The sequence below is a fragment of the Hydra vulgaris genome, chromosome 09 (assembly GCF_038396675.1).
Source record: "Hydra vulgaris chromosome 09, alternate assembly HydraT2T_AEP".
NCBI lineage: Eukaryota > Metazoa > Cnidaria > Hydrozoa > Anthoathecata > Hydridae > Hydra > Hydra vulgaris.
In genome coordinates this window covers 56,041,266-56,055,000 of record NC_088928.1, presented here as the reverse complement: position 1 = coordinate 56,055,000, position 13,735 = coordinate 56,041,266, and the positions used below count along the sequence as shown (strand labels likewise).

Sequence of the window (13,735 nt, the reverse complement as noted above, 5' to 3'; positions counted from 1 at the left end):
TGCTTTTGTCACATTTATTATCAAGCTTCTATATCTTTATTTCCAAATATAGATACACATTTTAAATTATAAGCAATCAATCTTTTAAACTTTGAAAATAAAAAAATTCTGTTTTATAATATAAATCATCACAATTTTTGGATAAGTCTCCTAAATTTCATAATTCATACTTTGAGCTTTCTAAAATTTATTTGTAGAAATGAAAACATAAATTAAACAATGAAAATATAAAGTTATAGCTATTTTTTTAAGTTTTTTTATGCTTTAAAGATTCACATTAAAACTACAAGTTTTTAAAGAGCAATATCGTATTGTTTATTAAAATGTTAACAGAAACTATATTACTAACAAGTAAAATCAATGCAATATATTTTTCTTTCAATAAATTGGGTTCTTAGTTGTGTTTTGTTGTAAATAGCTAAGCAACAGCTGTATATACTGTAAATAGCTAAGCAACTCATTGTGTTATCTTATTACGTTGTAGCTCTAAACCTTAATTGGATGGTTCAAAAGTTGATTGGTTTAAATGTTGGCCGATAGTCAAGTTTTTTCAAACCTTTTTTCAACTTTCAAATGGGGTCTGAGATTCCATCAGCAGCTGTAAAATACCAAAGTAATAAATTTTTGTTGTTTCTCTGTTGGTTTTTGATTGAAATTGATAGTATCAAGTCAGGAGCTCTTTGTTACAATTTTAATTATTAACAGACATGAAGCAGTATTGCATAATTTGTCATTTAAGGTGCTATCCATGTCAATTTAATCGCTTAGCTATAATGATTTTACAGTAACTAAAAATACTAGACATCAAGTTACTTAACTTTATCTTTTTTCCGATATTCAATTTCATTTTGTTGTGCAAATATTTCATCTTGTTATGCAAATATTTCATTTTGTTGTGTAAATGTTTTATTTTGTTGTGCAAATGTTTTATTTTGTTGTGCAAATGTTTCATTTTGTTGTGCAAATGTTTCATTTTGTTGTGCAAATATTTAATCTTGTTGTGCAAATATTTCATTTTGAAGTGCAATTATTTCATTTTGTTGAGCAAATATTTCATCTTGTTGTGCAAGTATTTCATTTTTAAATGCAAATATTTCATTATGATTGCATTTACATTTTATTAGGTATAAATAAGGACTTTTTTATTTGTTATGTTGAGTGTTGTTATTGTTTGACATTATTATTATAAACATAAAATTGCCTTTCTATAAAAAAAAATTAGTTAAATAATCTCTAGAAACTAATGTTGATTTGAGATTCCACGGTTTACACAATAATCTGTTATATATATATTTGAAAATATGTGTTGTCAATGCTCACTAACTAAATAGTCTTACAATTACTTTTGCTGGCACTATCTTTTAGGCTGGCACTATCCAAGTATATTTTGCACTCTTGAAGTTTTAACATGACTTTAACTCAGACAATTAAAAAAATTTGTTCCATTAATAAAAAAGTCAAAGAAATTATTTTTTTCTAAATAATTGTTTTGTCTAATCCTGAGTTGATGTATGTGATGAAGCTCACACAAGTTCAGTATGACATCTTTAATGGCATTTCATTCGAGTTCAGATTTGATAAAGTTGACTTACAATAGTTTAAAAATGCATGACTTATTATGTTTTTAAGCTATTTAAATTAATAGGCTACTGATATATATGTATATATTTATATATATATATATATATATATATATATATATATATATATATATATATATATATATATATACATATATATATATATATATGTATATATATATATATATTTATATATATATATATATATATATATATATATATATATATATATATATATATATATATATATATATATATATACATATATATATATGTATATATATATATATATATATATATATTTATATATATATATATATATATATATATATATATATATATATATATATATATATATATATATATATATATATATATATATATATATATATGGGTTACAGGATTTGTGGTTAGAGTTTGTTGACAAAAAGTTGCTTGAAAAGAATTTACAAGCAGATTTTTCATTATGGCGTAACATAGTTTATGCTCCATACAGTTTAAACACTTCTGAAATTGTTACTGATGTCCTCATGCAAACAGAAGGTATGTCTGTATTTTTTTTTATTAGATAAAATCAGAGATTTGGAGTCCCTATTTTTACCTTTACTCCAGTGTTTCTAAATTTAAAATTATTTAGTTTTTTTTTTTAATTTTCATTCAAAAACATAAGAATACACTTTATTTAGAAAATAATTAGATTCAATGTCTGTTACTTCCTAATAAGGTAGATTAGGATTTTAAATTCAGATTTACAATTTAACATGCATGATACCAAGTGTTTTATAAAAGCAATAATATTAGGTGTAAAGGATATAAAACAAACTTTAAGAAAGACTCTCAAATAACAGACTAACAGTAAGTCAAAAGTACATCTGTTGTAAAATGTTCTAGAATGAACAAAAGTTCATCTCATATAAACAATATAAAAACAGCATGAAAAATAGTATTTGCTGAAGCATATAATATGCTTTGATAGATCTTTAAATTTTTGATACTATGCTAAATAGTTTATAAATATAAAAAATTCAGAGGTCTAAATAACCTTTTAGACAAGATGCACTTGGTAGTAGTTGTTGTTGTTCTTGTTGTTCTTGTTGTTGCTGTTGTAGTTATAGATATTAGATATTGTTAACATTACAAGGTAAACAACATGGAGTGTCTATTTGCACGCTTTTTAAGTGTGAATAGAATATATTTATTTGTAGTCTATTTTCACGTTTAATAAAATTGAAAGAGAAAAACCTAATTTACAATAGTTTTTTCAATTTAAAAAAATTGAAAAAACTAAGGTTTTTATTTTTGAATTTAAAAGTAATCAAGCACTGTGGAGTTTACATTTGTCGGTTATCTAGGGATAGATGCAGTGGAGTGTATTAATGAGTGTTTTGGCTTGGATAGGCAATCTTTTAATTTGAAAAAAAAATTACTTTTCAAAGTTTATTTTGTCTAGTTTTATTTTTTTTTTTTACAATGAAAATTTACTTATATTTAGTAATTTTGATTTTTTGTCAAATATTGTTCGCAACTAGAGCAAAAGTCTAGTCACTATTTGGAACACATCAGGCCGTCAAATCCTAAGGGAAAATGCAAAAAAGACTATTTTAGAGTAAGTAATAAACAAGTAATTATCAAAAAGGACAAAAGTCCAGTTAGAAGCTTACAATTTAGTGGTAGGCATGGGCAGGACTGATTTTCGTCTGTTTTTAACAATTTGGTACTTTTTTAAATCTGAACCCCCAAAAGAACCCGGTTACTTTAAGGAACACATGCAGCTGTTAAAATGTGAGTGAGAAGGAAGCTATAAATTTCTTGGAGTTAGTGTTAGTTAGACAATGATCAGATAAGTAAGACAGGCGCCCAGTATAGAAGCATTCAGTGAAGAGGGGGAAATTCTAGTCACTCATATTTATATCGCTATATAAAATGTATATCATTTTAGCGCAGATTTTCAATGTATATATAGTTTATATCTAAATTTTGTTTATACCGTTTTATTGAAAATCAATACTTTGTTAAGAAATTATACTTTGTTTATATTTGTTTATTTTATGGTAGTAAAACTCTCTCAATTTATATTAAATTATAATGTATATCCTTCAGGGAAAACATTTGTTAATATTTAGTTTATAATTAATTGTAATTTATACCGTATAAATGAAGCTATTCGATTTACGGTCTATGCCGTTTTAGTGGAGTAATTCGTTTTCTAAACCTGTAAACCATTTTAGTAGAATTTTTCGTTTTATACTTAGGTTATATTTTAATATACCCTTTATTATTATATATAATTTAAATTTATGTGAACTTATCCTCATCTTAATTAATACTCTTTAAATGGAAATATTTGTTTTAAAATTATTATTGTTTTATATTTATGCCTAATTCTTTTAAGTAATGCCTTCGAACGGGAATACTCGTTCTATAAATAAATAAAACAAATTTAAATGTCAGATATAATTACAGCTTAACCGTTCAGTCGATCGTTTTAGTAAATTTGTGTTATAAAATATGCAGCTTTATAGCAAAAATATTTGTTTTACATTTAGTTTATATTCATAGACAGCGATAAACAGAATAAATCCGTGTACCACCAAGCAACACGACCTCGTCAGCCTCAGACGAAAAATATTAAACACCCAATTAAAACTATAAGACCCCCTAGGATAAGTCCAAAATTTACGATTACTTTATATCTAAATTACTTTATTTGTATGTATTTCTTTACTGCTTAAAAAATTTTTTTTACAAAAAACAAAACAACTGTTAATAATTGCCATCGTTATGGTAACCACAATGTGATAAACCAATTAACACAATATAACAAAATAGCTTAATTTATTAAACATAAAGCACTACAATAAAGCAGATGTACCTCAAAAAACATCAAAAAACATCAAAAACATACATTATTTATAATAGGGGAGTGTGCGCATATTTACTTAAAGAAAGAGTATAAAAATATATCAGCGTAAATTAAAATATAAAATTATGTAGTATTATACCAGATTCTCATCAGGAAATGGATATAGTATTGACCCTTATAAGGATTCAATACTCTGGTATATGACGTTTCGAATGTTTTAATGCTCATTCCTAGAAACCCCCGTCGGGATATCATCCTCAAAACAAGCAAGTAAAACCCACTTCTACGTCGTCAAAGCCTTCTTATGTTGCAACATTTGATAGGGCATACTACTGTAAAGCCAAACATCCTAACTCTCTCCCTTTTTCACGAACCAGAGGTCGCTTGGAGATCTATTAATCCATTCAAAACATAACGAAATTACTCGTTAAAAAACTAAAGAGGTTTCGTACAAAAAAAAAAAAAAATGGCTAGTTGTAAATAAATGAAATTGACATAATATTAATTTGTGATCACTAATATTATGTTTCTATGATTAATACTTCTGTTATTACGAAATATATAAAACATTTATTTTCAATTTTTTTGTAGAACACCCCTAAAAAAATCTCGGTAGCCATTGGTTGTACTAAAGACAACGGCCCCATCTTAATTCCTAATATAAAAAGTAAAAGAAGAAGACCGAGCTCAAACTTTAGGAAAGCAGCAAAAAGTCGGCTTAATCAATCAATCGGCTTATCAACTGTAGCACTCTGCACACCGGTCAAACAATTTGATCAAGAAAGAGAAATTAGAGTATCCATGGCAGCCTTTTTACAAGATGAGGAAATTACAAAAAGAGCCAAAAAAGAAAAAGAGAAAGGAAAAGAGCAAGAACAGATGATACAAGAAGATACGACGACAGAAGTGAATGAAACACTAGTGTTTTTGTCAGAAAATCTTGAAACGTTTTTGAACGAGGATTTTAATGACATTTTAAAATAGTAGAACAATTTGAATAAAAAATGCCTAATTTAATACCCAGCTTGAATTTATTATTTGTGTGGCTAAATATTTTCAAATAATTATTGCCCTATCGCTTAGTGGATTAGGTTGTTCGTGTAGATTCGCGCATTTTTTAGTGTACTGTACATTGCTAAAAACAATTGCTAAAACATTGCGACAAACAAATGATTGTTCAGGCCGTTTGAAACTAATTTTACCCAATTTAAAGTTAAACCTTGCAGTTTCTGGACTTAAATTTATTTACCTAGGGAGCTCTCTTTAATGTATTTTGTCGTGCGTGAGGGACCTAAGAGACAGATGGGTGCATAATTTTGTTTTTCTCTGTTTCATTATGGTGATAATGAAACAGAGAAAAACAAAATTATAATTTACACTAATAAATTATAGTTTACACTAATAATATTATTCATATTCTCTCTTCCCTCACAACTGTTTCAAGAGTATCTTACTTTTGCTGACTGTTTTCTGGAACTTTCTACTTACCCTTTAAAATACACTTGAACTACTTCATTTTCATCAACCAATCATTTTGCACTTTTATCTACCAATTGATTTGCACTTTTATTTACCAACCGCATATACATCTGTTGAAATTTGACTCAAAGAGCATATTCTCTATTGTTTCTGCTTTTCACCGTGTTACCGCAACATGCGTCATAGAGCATCGTGATACACTTTTACATGCGTTTTAATTATCTGCTCATTCGCGTTGCACAAACAGTCCACTTTAGTATCACAAATTTTAAAACTTTTTGCAATCAAGATATGGTAAGTTGCATGTTCACTTTTTATTTTTATTAATTTGTTTTTTTAATCTTTATTAGTTAATATAAGTACAAAATAAGTATTCAGCACTTACTGGGCTGTTTGGTATAATTTTTTAGATTTAGATCCTTAAGACTACCTCCTGCGCAATAAGTTCTACTAACTTTCTTAAAAGTATATCAGCACGTATCTTTTTAAAAGGGAGAGAGTTAGGATGTTTGGCTTTACAGTAGTATGCCCTATCAAATGTTGCAACATAAGAAGGCTTTGACGACGTAGAAGTGGGTTTTACTTGCTTGTTTTGAGGATGATATCCCGACGGGGGTTTCTAGGAATGAGCATTAAAACATTCGAAACGTCATATACCAGAGTATTGAATCCTTATAAGGGTCAATACTATATCCATTTCCTGATGAGAATCTGGTATAATACTACATAATTTTATATTTTAATTTACGCTGATATATTTTTATACTCTTTCTTTAAGTAAATATGCGCACACTCCCCTATTATAAATAATGTATGTTTTTGATGTTTTTTGATGTTTTTTGAGGTACATCTGCTTTATTGTAGTGCTTTATGTTTAATAAATTAAGCTATTTTGTTATATTGTGTTAATTGGTTTATCACATTGTGGTTACCATAACGATGGCAATTATTAACAGTTGTTTTGTTTTTTGTAAAAAAAATTTTTTAAGCAGTAAAGAAATACATACAAATAAAGTAATTTAGATATAAAGTAATCGTAAATTTTGGACTTATCCTAGGGGGTCTTATAGTTTTAATTGGGTGTTTAATATTTTTCGTCTGAGGCTGACGAGGTCGTGTTGCTTGGTGGTACACGGATTTATTCTGTTTATCGCTGTCTATGAATATAAACTAAATGTAAAACAAATATTTTTGCTATAAAGCTGCATATTTTTATAACACAAATTTACTAAAACGATCGACTGAACGGTTAAGCTGTAATTATATCTGACATTTAAATTTGTTTTATTTATTTATAGAACGAGTATTCCCGTTCGAAGGCATTACTTAAAAGAATTAGACATAAATATAAAACAATAATAATTTTAAAACAAATATTTCCATTTAAAGAGTATTAATTAAGATGAGGATAAGTTCACATAAATTTAAATTATATATAATAATAAAGGGTATATTAAAATATAACCTAAGTATAAAACGAAAAATTCTACTAAAATGGTTTACAGGTTTAGAAAACGAATTACTCCACTAAAACGGCATAGACCGTAAATCGAATAGCTTCATTTATACGGTATAAATTACAATTAATTATAAACTAAATATTAACAAATGTTTTCCCTGAAGGATATACATTATAATTTAATATAAATTGAGAGAGTTTTACTACCATAAAATAAACAAATATAAACAAAGTATAATTTCTTAACAAAGTATTGATTTTCAATAAAACGGTATAAACAAAATTTAGATATAAACTATATATACATTGAAAATCTGCGCTAAAATGATATACATTTTATATAGCGATATAAATATGAGTGACTAGAATTTCCCCCTCTTCACTGAATGCTTCTATACTGGGCGCCTGTCTTACTTATCTGATCATTGTCTAACTAACACTAACTCCAAGAAATTTATAGCTTCCTTCTCACTCACATTTTAACAGCTGCATGTGTTCCTTAAAGTAACCGGGTTCTTTTGGGGGTTCAGATTTAAAAAAGTACCAAATTGTTAAAAACAGACGAAAATCAGTCCTGCCCATGCCTACCACTAAATTGTAAGCTTCTAACTGGACTTTTGTCCTTTTTGATAATTACTTGTTTATTACTTACTCTAAAATAGTCTTTTTTGCATTTTCCCTTAGGATTTGACGGCCTGATGTGTTCCAAATAGTGACTAGACTTTTGCTCTAGTTGCGAACAATATTTGACAGATTAAATTACATCAATTTAAATCTCATTAAATAAATTGGATTTATGTAACAAGTTTTTGAAGTTTTAATTTTTGAAGAAAAAGATCTAGAGTTTAAAGATAAAGTTTTTTGCGCAATAGAAACAGTGTAAAAGTATGTGACTGAATCAATGATTAATGCCTTATCAATGATTAATAACCTCAAAAAAAAAATGTTTTTAATATAAGATACTCAGAATCAAGCGTAAATTTTGCTCTAAGGTTAAATTTGAAGAATTTTATATAAATAATCTATTTTTCTAAATATAGGTTTTATGTATATTAGGGTGTTTCAAAAAAGAATCTATTTTTTAGGTTATTTTGTACCATTTTTTAAACAGTTTCAACAACAAGATATATTAACTTTTTATTTGTTTATATGTTGGTAAAGACTTTTTTTGATAAAAACATTTTATCTGCATAATACTGCTTTTTTTTGGTAGCATTTATTCTTTTTTTAATATTAATTCTGAAACAAAATTTTTTTATATAAAATAGCTTTAAAAAAGACATTACAGACTTTCAAATATTGTCTCATGGAGTTAATTATTGATGATTAACCCCATGAGGTAATATTTTAAAGTTGATGGGATTTTTAAGATGCAGAAGTTTTTAAAGATAGCAAGTTAAAAAATGGAAAAATGGCAAGGTATAAAAATAGTTAAACAAATTTATGTGAATGCTTTATCTTTGGTATTGACTTCTGGTCAAGAAAACAAATTGCTTGAAGTTTTAAAAATTAAATACCTGTTCAATGCATTTTTGTAACTTGTCTAGAAAGGAAAGAACATTATTAGAAAAACCAGCCCAAATATGACAACACTATTCCATTCAGGGACAAACAAAAGCCTTGTAGAGGTAGAGAATGGGATCAGGAGTAAAATGGCTAGTACAAAAAAGAAAAGCAATCTTAGTAGATTCTAACTTTGCAATCAATTGAATATACGGTTTCTATGAGAGGTCAGTAGTGAATGATAATCCAAGAAGATGTAAAAAATAGGAATCAGTTACATGTTTGCCATTCATTAATATCAGAGTGTTGACAATACAGTACTGGACAGCGAATTAGGAATTTTTATGTTCATCATCAAAAACTGTATTTATATTGTGTTTACCTTGAAGATGGTATTTATCAGTCAATTTTATTTATGCAATTCTGACAATTCTTTCATGGTTTTCACTTATTTAAGTCAATTTTTGCATTTTTATTTTCAATTTTTGTTTTTATTGTTTAATTGCAAAAGCCGAAGTGATTTGGATGTCTTATAATGGGTTAAACTGTTTAACTAGAATGGTAGGAAGAGTATAGTCATTAGATTCAAGAGTCGAATTAATAGAAAAGTTCTTTGCAAATAGTTTGTATTCTTGGGAGAGGTAATAAGATCAGACCCATGAATTAGAGAAATGCTCGGTGATAATGACACTGCTAAAGATCTAGTAAACTGGGAATAATGGAGCCTAGCATTAGAAAGCACTTTTTCACATTGATTTCTTGCAATAATATAAAGGTGTTTGTTGTCAATAGAGTTGTTTCTGTAAAAAAGATGAAAAAAATGATTACGATTAAATATAGCAGCTGCAAAAGAAAGGTGAAAGCCATGGAGTAGAATGAGACTTGACTCGATGAAAGCCATGGAGTAGAGGCTTGACTTGATGAAAGCCATGGAGAAGAGGCTTGACTTGCAACTGACGGAATGAAAGCAGAAGAAAAGCAAAATTAACCATTTGAGTAAGAGGTTGAGAAATAAAGAAGTTTGAGTAAGAGGTTGAGAAATAAAGAAGTTATGATCTTTCATGCCAGCAAGGTTAGTTGTGTTAGAGCTAAGCCATTCAGTGTGATGAGCATTAAAGTCACCAATAAAAACAATATTGGCAGAGGGATAAAGAGAAAGGGTTTGGTCAATTTGAACAGAAATTAAATCTATAAGAATGCAGTCTTGAGAGATTTAAATCTGAATTCATAACAAATAGTTGAACTGATTTGTAAGTATATTTCCAAGTTAAGCATGTAACTTCTTCAGTTTTGGTAAATCAAAGGATAGTAGCCATCAATATTGAGATTCAAAATAGAAACAGCTAAATTCAAATTATTCTCACTAAGAGCAATGAATGAATGAATTTTCCAGAAGGCAAGATTAAACTGTTGAAAAGTCACAAATATTTGTAAAAGATTTATTAAAACAGTGGTGGTGATTGTTTTGTTTTTTTATTAATTTATACATAAAATACAGCTAAGTACTAATTTTTAATTTATCTATGTAATATTTTAGTCATTAAATTATTTATGTAATATTAGCTCAGACTGTCAGATAGAAAAACGACACAAATCCAAGGCAGGAAACAATGTTACACAGGTGTACATCTACACCACCTTAATAGATGAAGATTTGATTGACTATTTGATCATTTCAAAGACCTTTAAAATTTTGAAAATTAATAACATAAAATGAATAAGTATTTATTATTATTTATTTTACTATTTTTGTAAAGAACAAGTAAAACAAATATAAACCATCAAAAAAACTTTTAGGATAGAAATCAAGAAAAGAATACCAAGAACTAGGGTTGTAGAAACCCGCTTATTTGTGTTAGAGAGCACAGTATAAATCTTAATCAAAGATAAATTTTTCACTGTGCTCTCCTCTATAAATAATAAGAGATTAGATTAAAGAGTTCTTTGGCTGGAGCACAGGTATAAAAATTTAATTAAAATGTCTTTTAAATATGAAATAGTAATATGAAATAATATTGTTTATTAGGATAGGAAAGCTTACTGGCAAATAAAAAGGTTTGAGAAATGAAATTTGCAAGTTCTATTCTTGACATTCTATTCTTTACATTCTATTCTTTGACTCACTTTACGGATACTTCTTTGGTAGTTTTTGTCCTATTAGATAAAAAAGTAGGGTATGTTATAATATAGCTAATTGGCTGGGTTGTTTACAAGTGACAATTTTCTTTAGGAGCAAAGATATATTAAAAAGCCTTCATTTTTGCAAAGTTAAGTCTCCTGGTTAGGCTCCATTAGTTCCTAGGCTCCATTATTCATGAAGTCAAACTAGTCATGACTAGTTTTTAATATGCTTTAGAAAAAACTCAAATCTATGAAATGGAAATTTAATCAATAAAGACTTTACCAGAGTTTTGGAAATTTAATATTTTTAATCAACATTTTGAAGCAAGAGTTTAGAGACTTAATGTTGTAAATAATTGTTCTGATTGAGCAGTTAAATTAGTTCAGTTAAAAATAATTGTAAGAAAAACAGAAGAAAAAAAAAAGATTTATGAAAAAGCTGCTAGTAAATTCTTATTTAGATTAATCTTTAAAACATTAATACAAAAAATATATATAATAATAACTTTTAGTGTTGAGACTTTCCAGAATTTAAAAATTTTTTAAATGATACAGTCTGAAAATGGCCCTTTGTATTGCCTGAAAGAAAATTCTGTTGGTAAATTGTTTCAGACATAGCTCTTTTTTGAAACACTCTAATGTATTTGTATAACTTTAGCCATATATTCACTCTAATGTTTATATGTAATTATATGTAAATATATGTAATTTTTATCATTATTTCTAAATCTTTATGATTAAAAAAATTATAGTTTTTGAAGACTTTCTTTTTTTTTTTTTTTAATTTTACACAAAAATTTGTTGTTTTCTAGATTTGAAGCTTTAGTAATTAGTTTTTTAAAACAGTTCAAAATAATTTAAATAATACATTGTTGAAAAGTGTTTGTTAAGTTAATGTTTATGTAATAAAATTTAATAATACATTGAGAAAAGTACTGAGTTATGAATATTTCTGATTTTAGGAAAAAAAGATATATCCTCAGTAAGCATTTTTAGTGACATATAACATTTCATATTGTGATAAGTTAACACATAACGTTTCTGATAGTGTCTAATACTGTATTTCATATAGTTTTTTTTTCTTTCCACATTTGTGCATTTAAATATGTGATATTGTTTAAGTATGATATTATGGAAGAGTTTTTTACTGAAAAAAATCTCCCTTTAAATCTTTAACAAGTCTTGGCTAATCAGCCGAGAGGGCCACTACAGCTGAGAAGGCTACTTTATTGTGGTTACAACCCTCTCTCAACTCTTAAACCCTGAAATTTGAACCTTGAATAACAAGGCCGCTGCGCGGAGAAACAAGTTAAGCGTTGTACTACCAGAGGAGTGAAGGGGATCAAACTCTGAACTTTTTTGCTTATGAAACAAGCGCTCTACCATTACACCACTATCGCATATGAGTAAATAATGGAAGCCTTTTTAACTTTATTAGTAGAAGTCTTTGTGAAAGTGAATTTGTGTTTAAAGTTTCAAAAAATAATAGTCTCCTGGACAGGTTTTTTACTTTTTTTTTAATATAAGATGTAAGTTCCTATTTTTGAAATAGTGGTACTATTGAAATTGTGAACTATTTTTGAAATTGTAATGTTTGGATAAAAGTAGGAACTTTAGAACTCTAAACTCTAAAATTGATAAAAATGTTCAGTTTAAAAAAAGTTATACTTTAATCCATAAAGAAATATCATCGTATCAAAAATGCATTAGGAATTGTAAAGGAATTTTACTATTTTTTACATTAGAAAGTGGCATTTCATTATTAAAACTATTTAAACAGCAAGCTAGATTTAAGCATTACAATTTGTTTAAGTCGTTTAAGTTTAAACATTTAGTAATAAAATAAATAATAAAAGTGTTACTAATGTAAATAATGTTAAGTGTTACTAATTGTTTTTAGTTTTTCAGCGTATTATTAAAAGACTGTTGAGAGAAACCAAACCACAGCCACCTTTACAAATAATAAAGCCTTCACCTCCCATCGAAGATGTTTCCCAACACTCGCTTTTAATAGAGCCTCAACTCATGCAGATAATATATTGTGATATAGAATCAATTGTTCAACTGTCAAAGTCTGCTGCCATTCTAGTAGCCAAGCATCTAGAACTGGATTACAATTACTTGGAGTTAGTACCTGATTTATATGAAACAGTACTTAGAAAAGTGACTGTAGGAATACCTTGTGATCGAAAAAGGAAAAGTGTAGGCTGTTTATCTCCAGCTCAATCAGTTATCCAAGTAATTTAGTTTTATATTGTCTGTTTTTTTGTTTTTTGTTTTTTTGATAGAGATAACTGTAATTTTTTTTTAATTATTCTATATTTAAAAAATATTATTAATCACTTAATACTTATATGATTTAAAGTTGTTTCATAAAATTTCAATTTTCAATGTTTATAACTAATCAAAATATTATTAGTATGAAGCAATCTTTTATAATTATGTTTTTATTCATAAATATAATTCTTAATGAGAATCATAGAAAAATCTCATTGAAATCTTTAAACTTTATCTAAAAAAAAGCAGGGCAAAATCCTGACCATAACGAAAGCACCTAATGGTTTATAATATGCTTAATAGTGGCTCATACTTTTTTGAAACATAACCACACAAACATAAAATAACAAAAGATAAAATCTGATTATTGTTATTAAAGTAATATATATATATATATATATATATATATATATATATATATATATATATATATATACATATATATATATATAC

At 27.0% G+C, this 13,735-nt stretch overlaps 1 protein-coding gene across 1 annotated transcript in view; it reads left to right on the top strand.

Annotated features, from left to right (window-relative positions):
* Positions 1 to 13,735, top strand: part of LOC101234965 (ectopic P granules protein 5 homolog) — a 135,642-nt gene that overhangs the window by 102,090 nt on the left and 19,817 nt on the right. The window contains exons 28-29 of the mRNA XM_065806109.1: positions 1,982 to 2,123; positions 12,906 to 13,243. Coding sequence (XP_065662181.1) covers positions 1,982 to 2,123; positions 12,906 to 13,243 — 480 coding nt within the window. The remainder of the gene's footprint in view (positions 1 to 1,981; positions 2,124 to 12,905; positions 13,244 to 13,735) is intronic.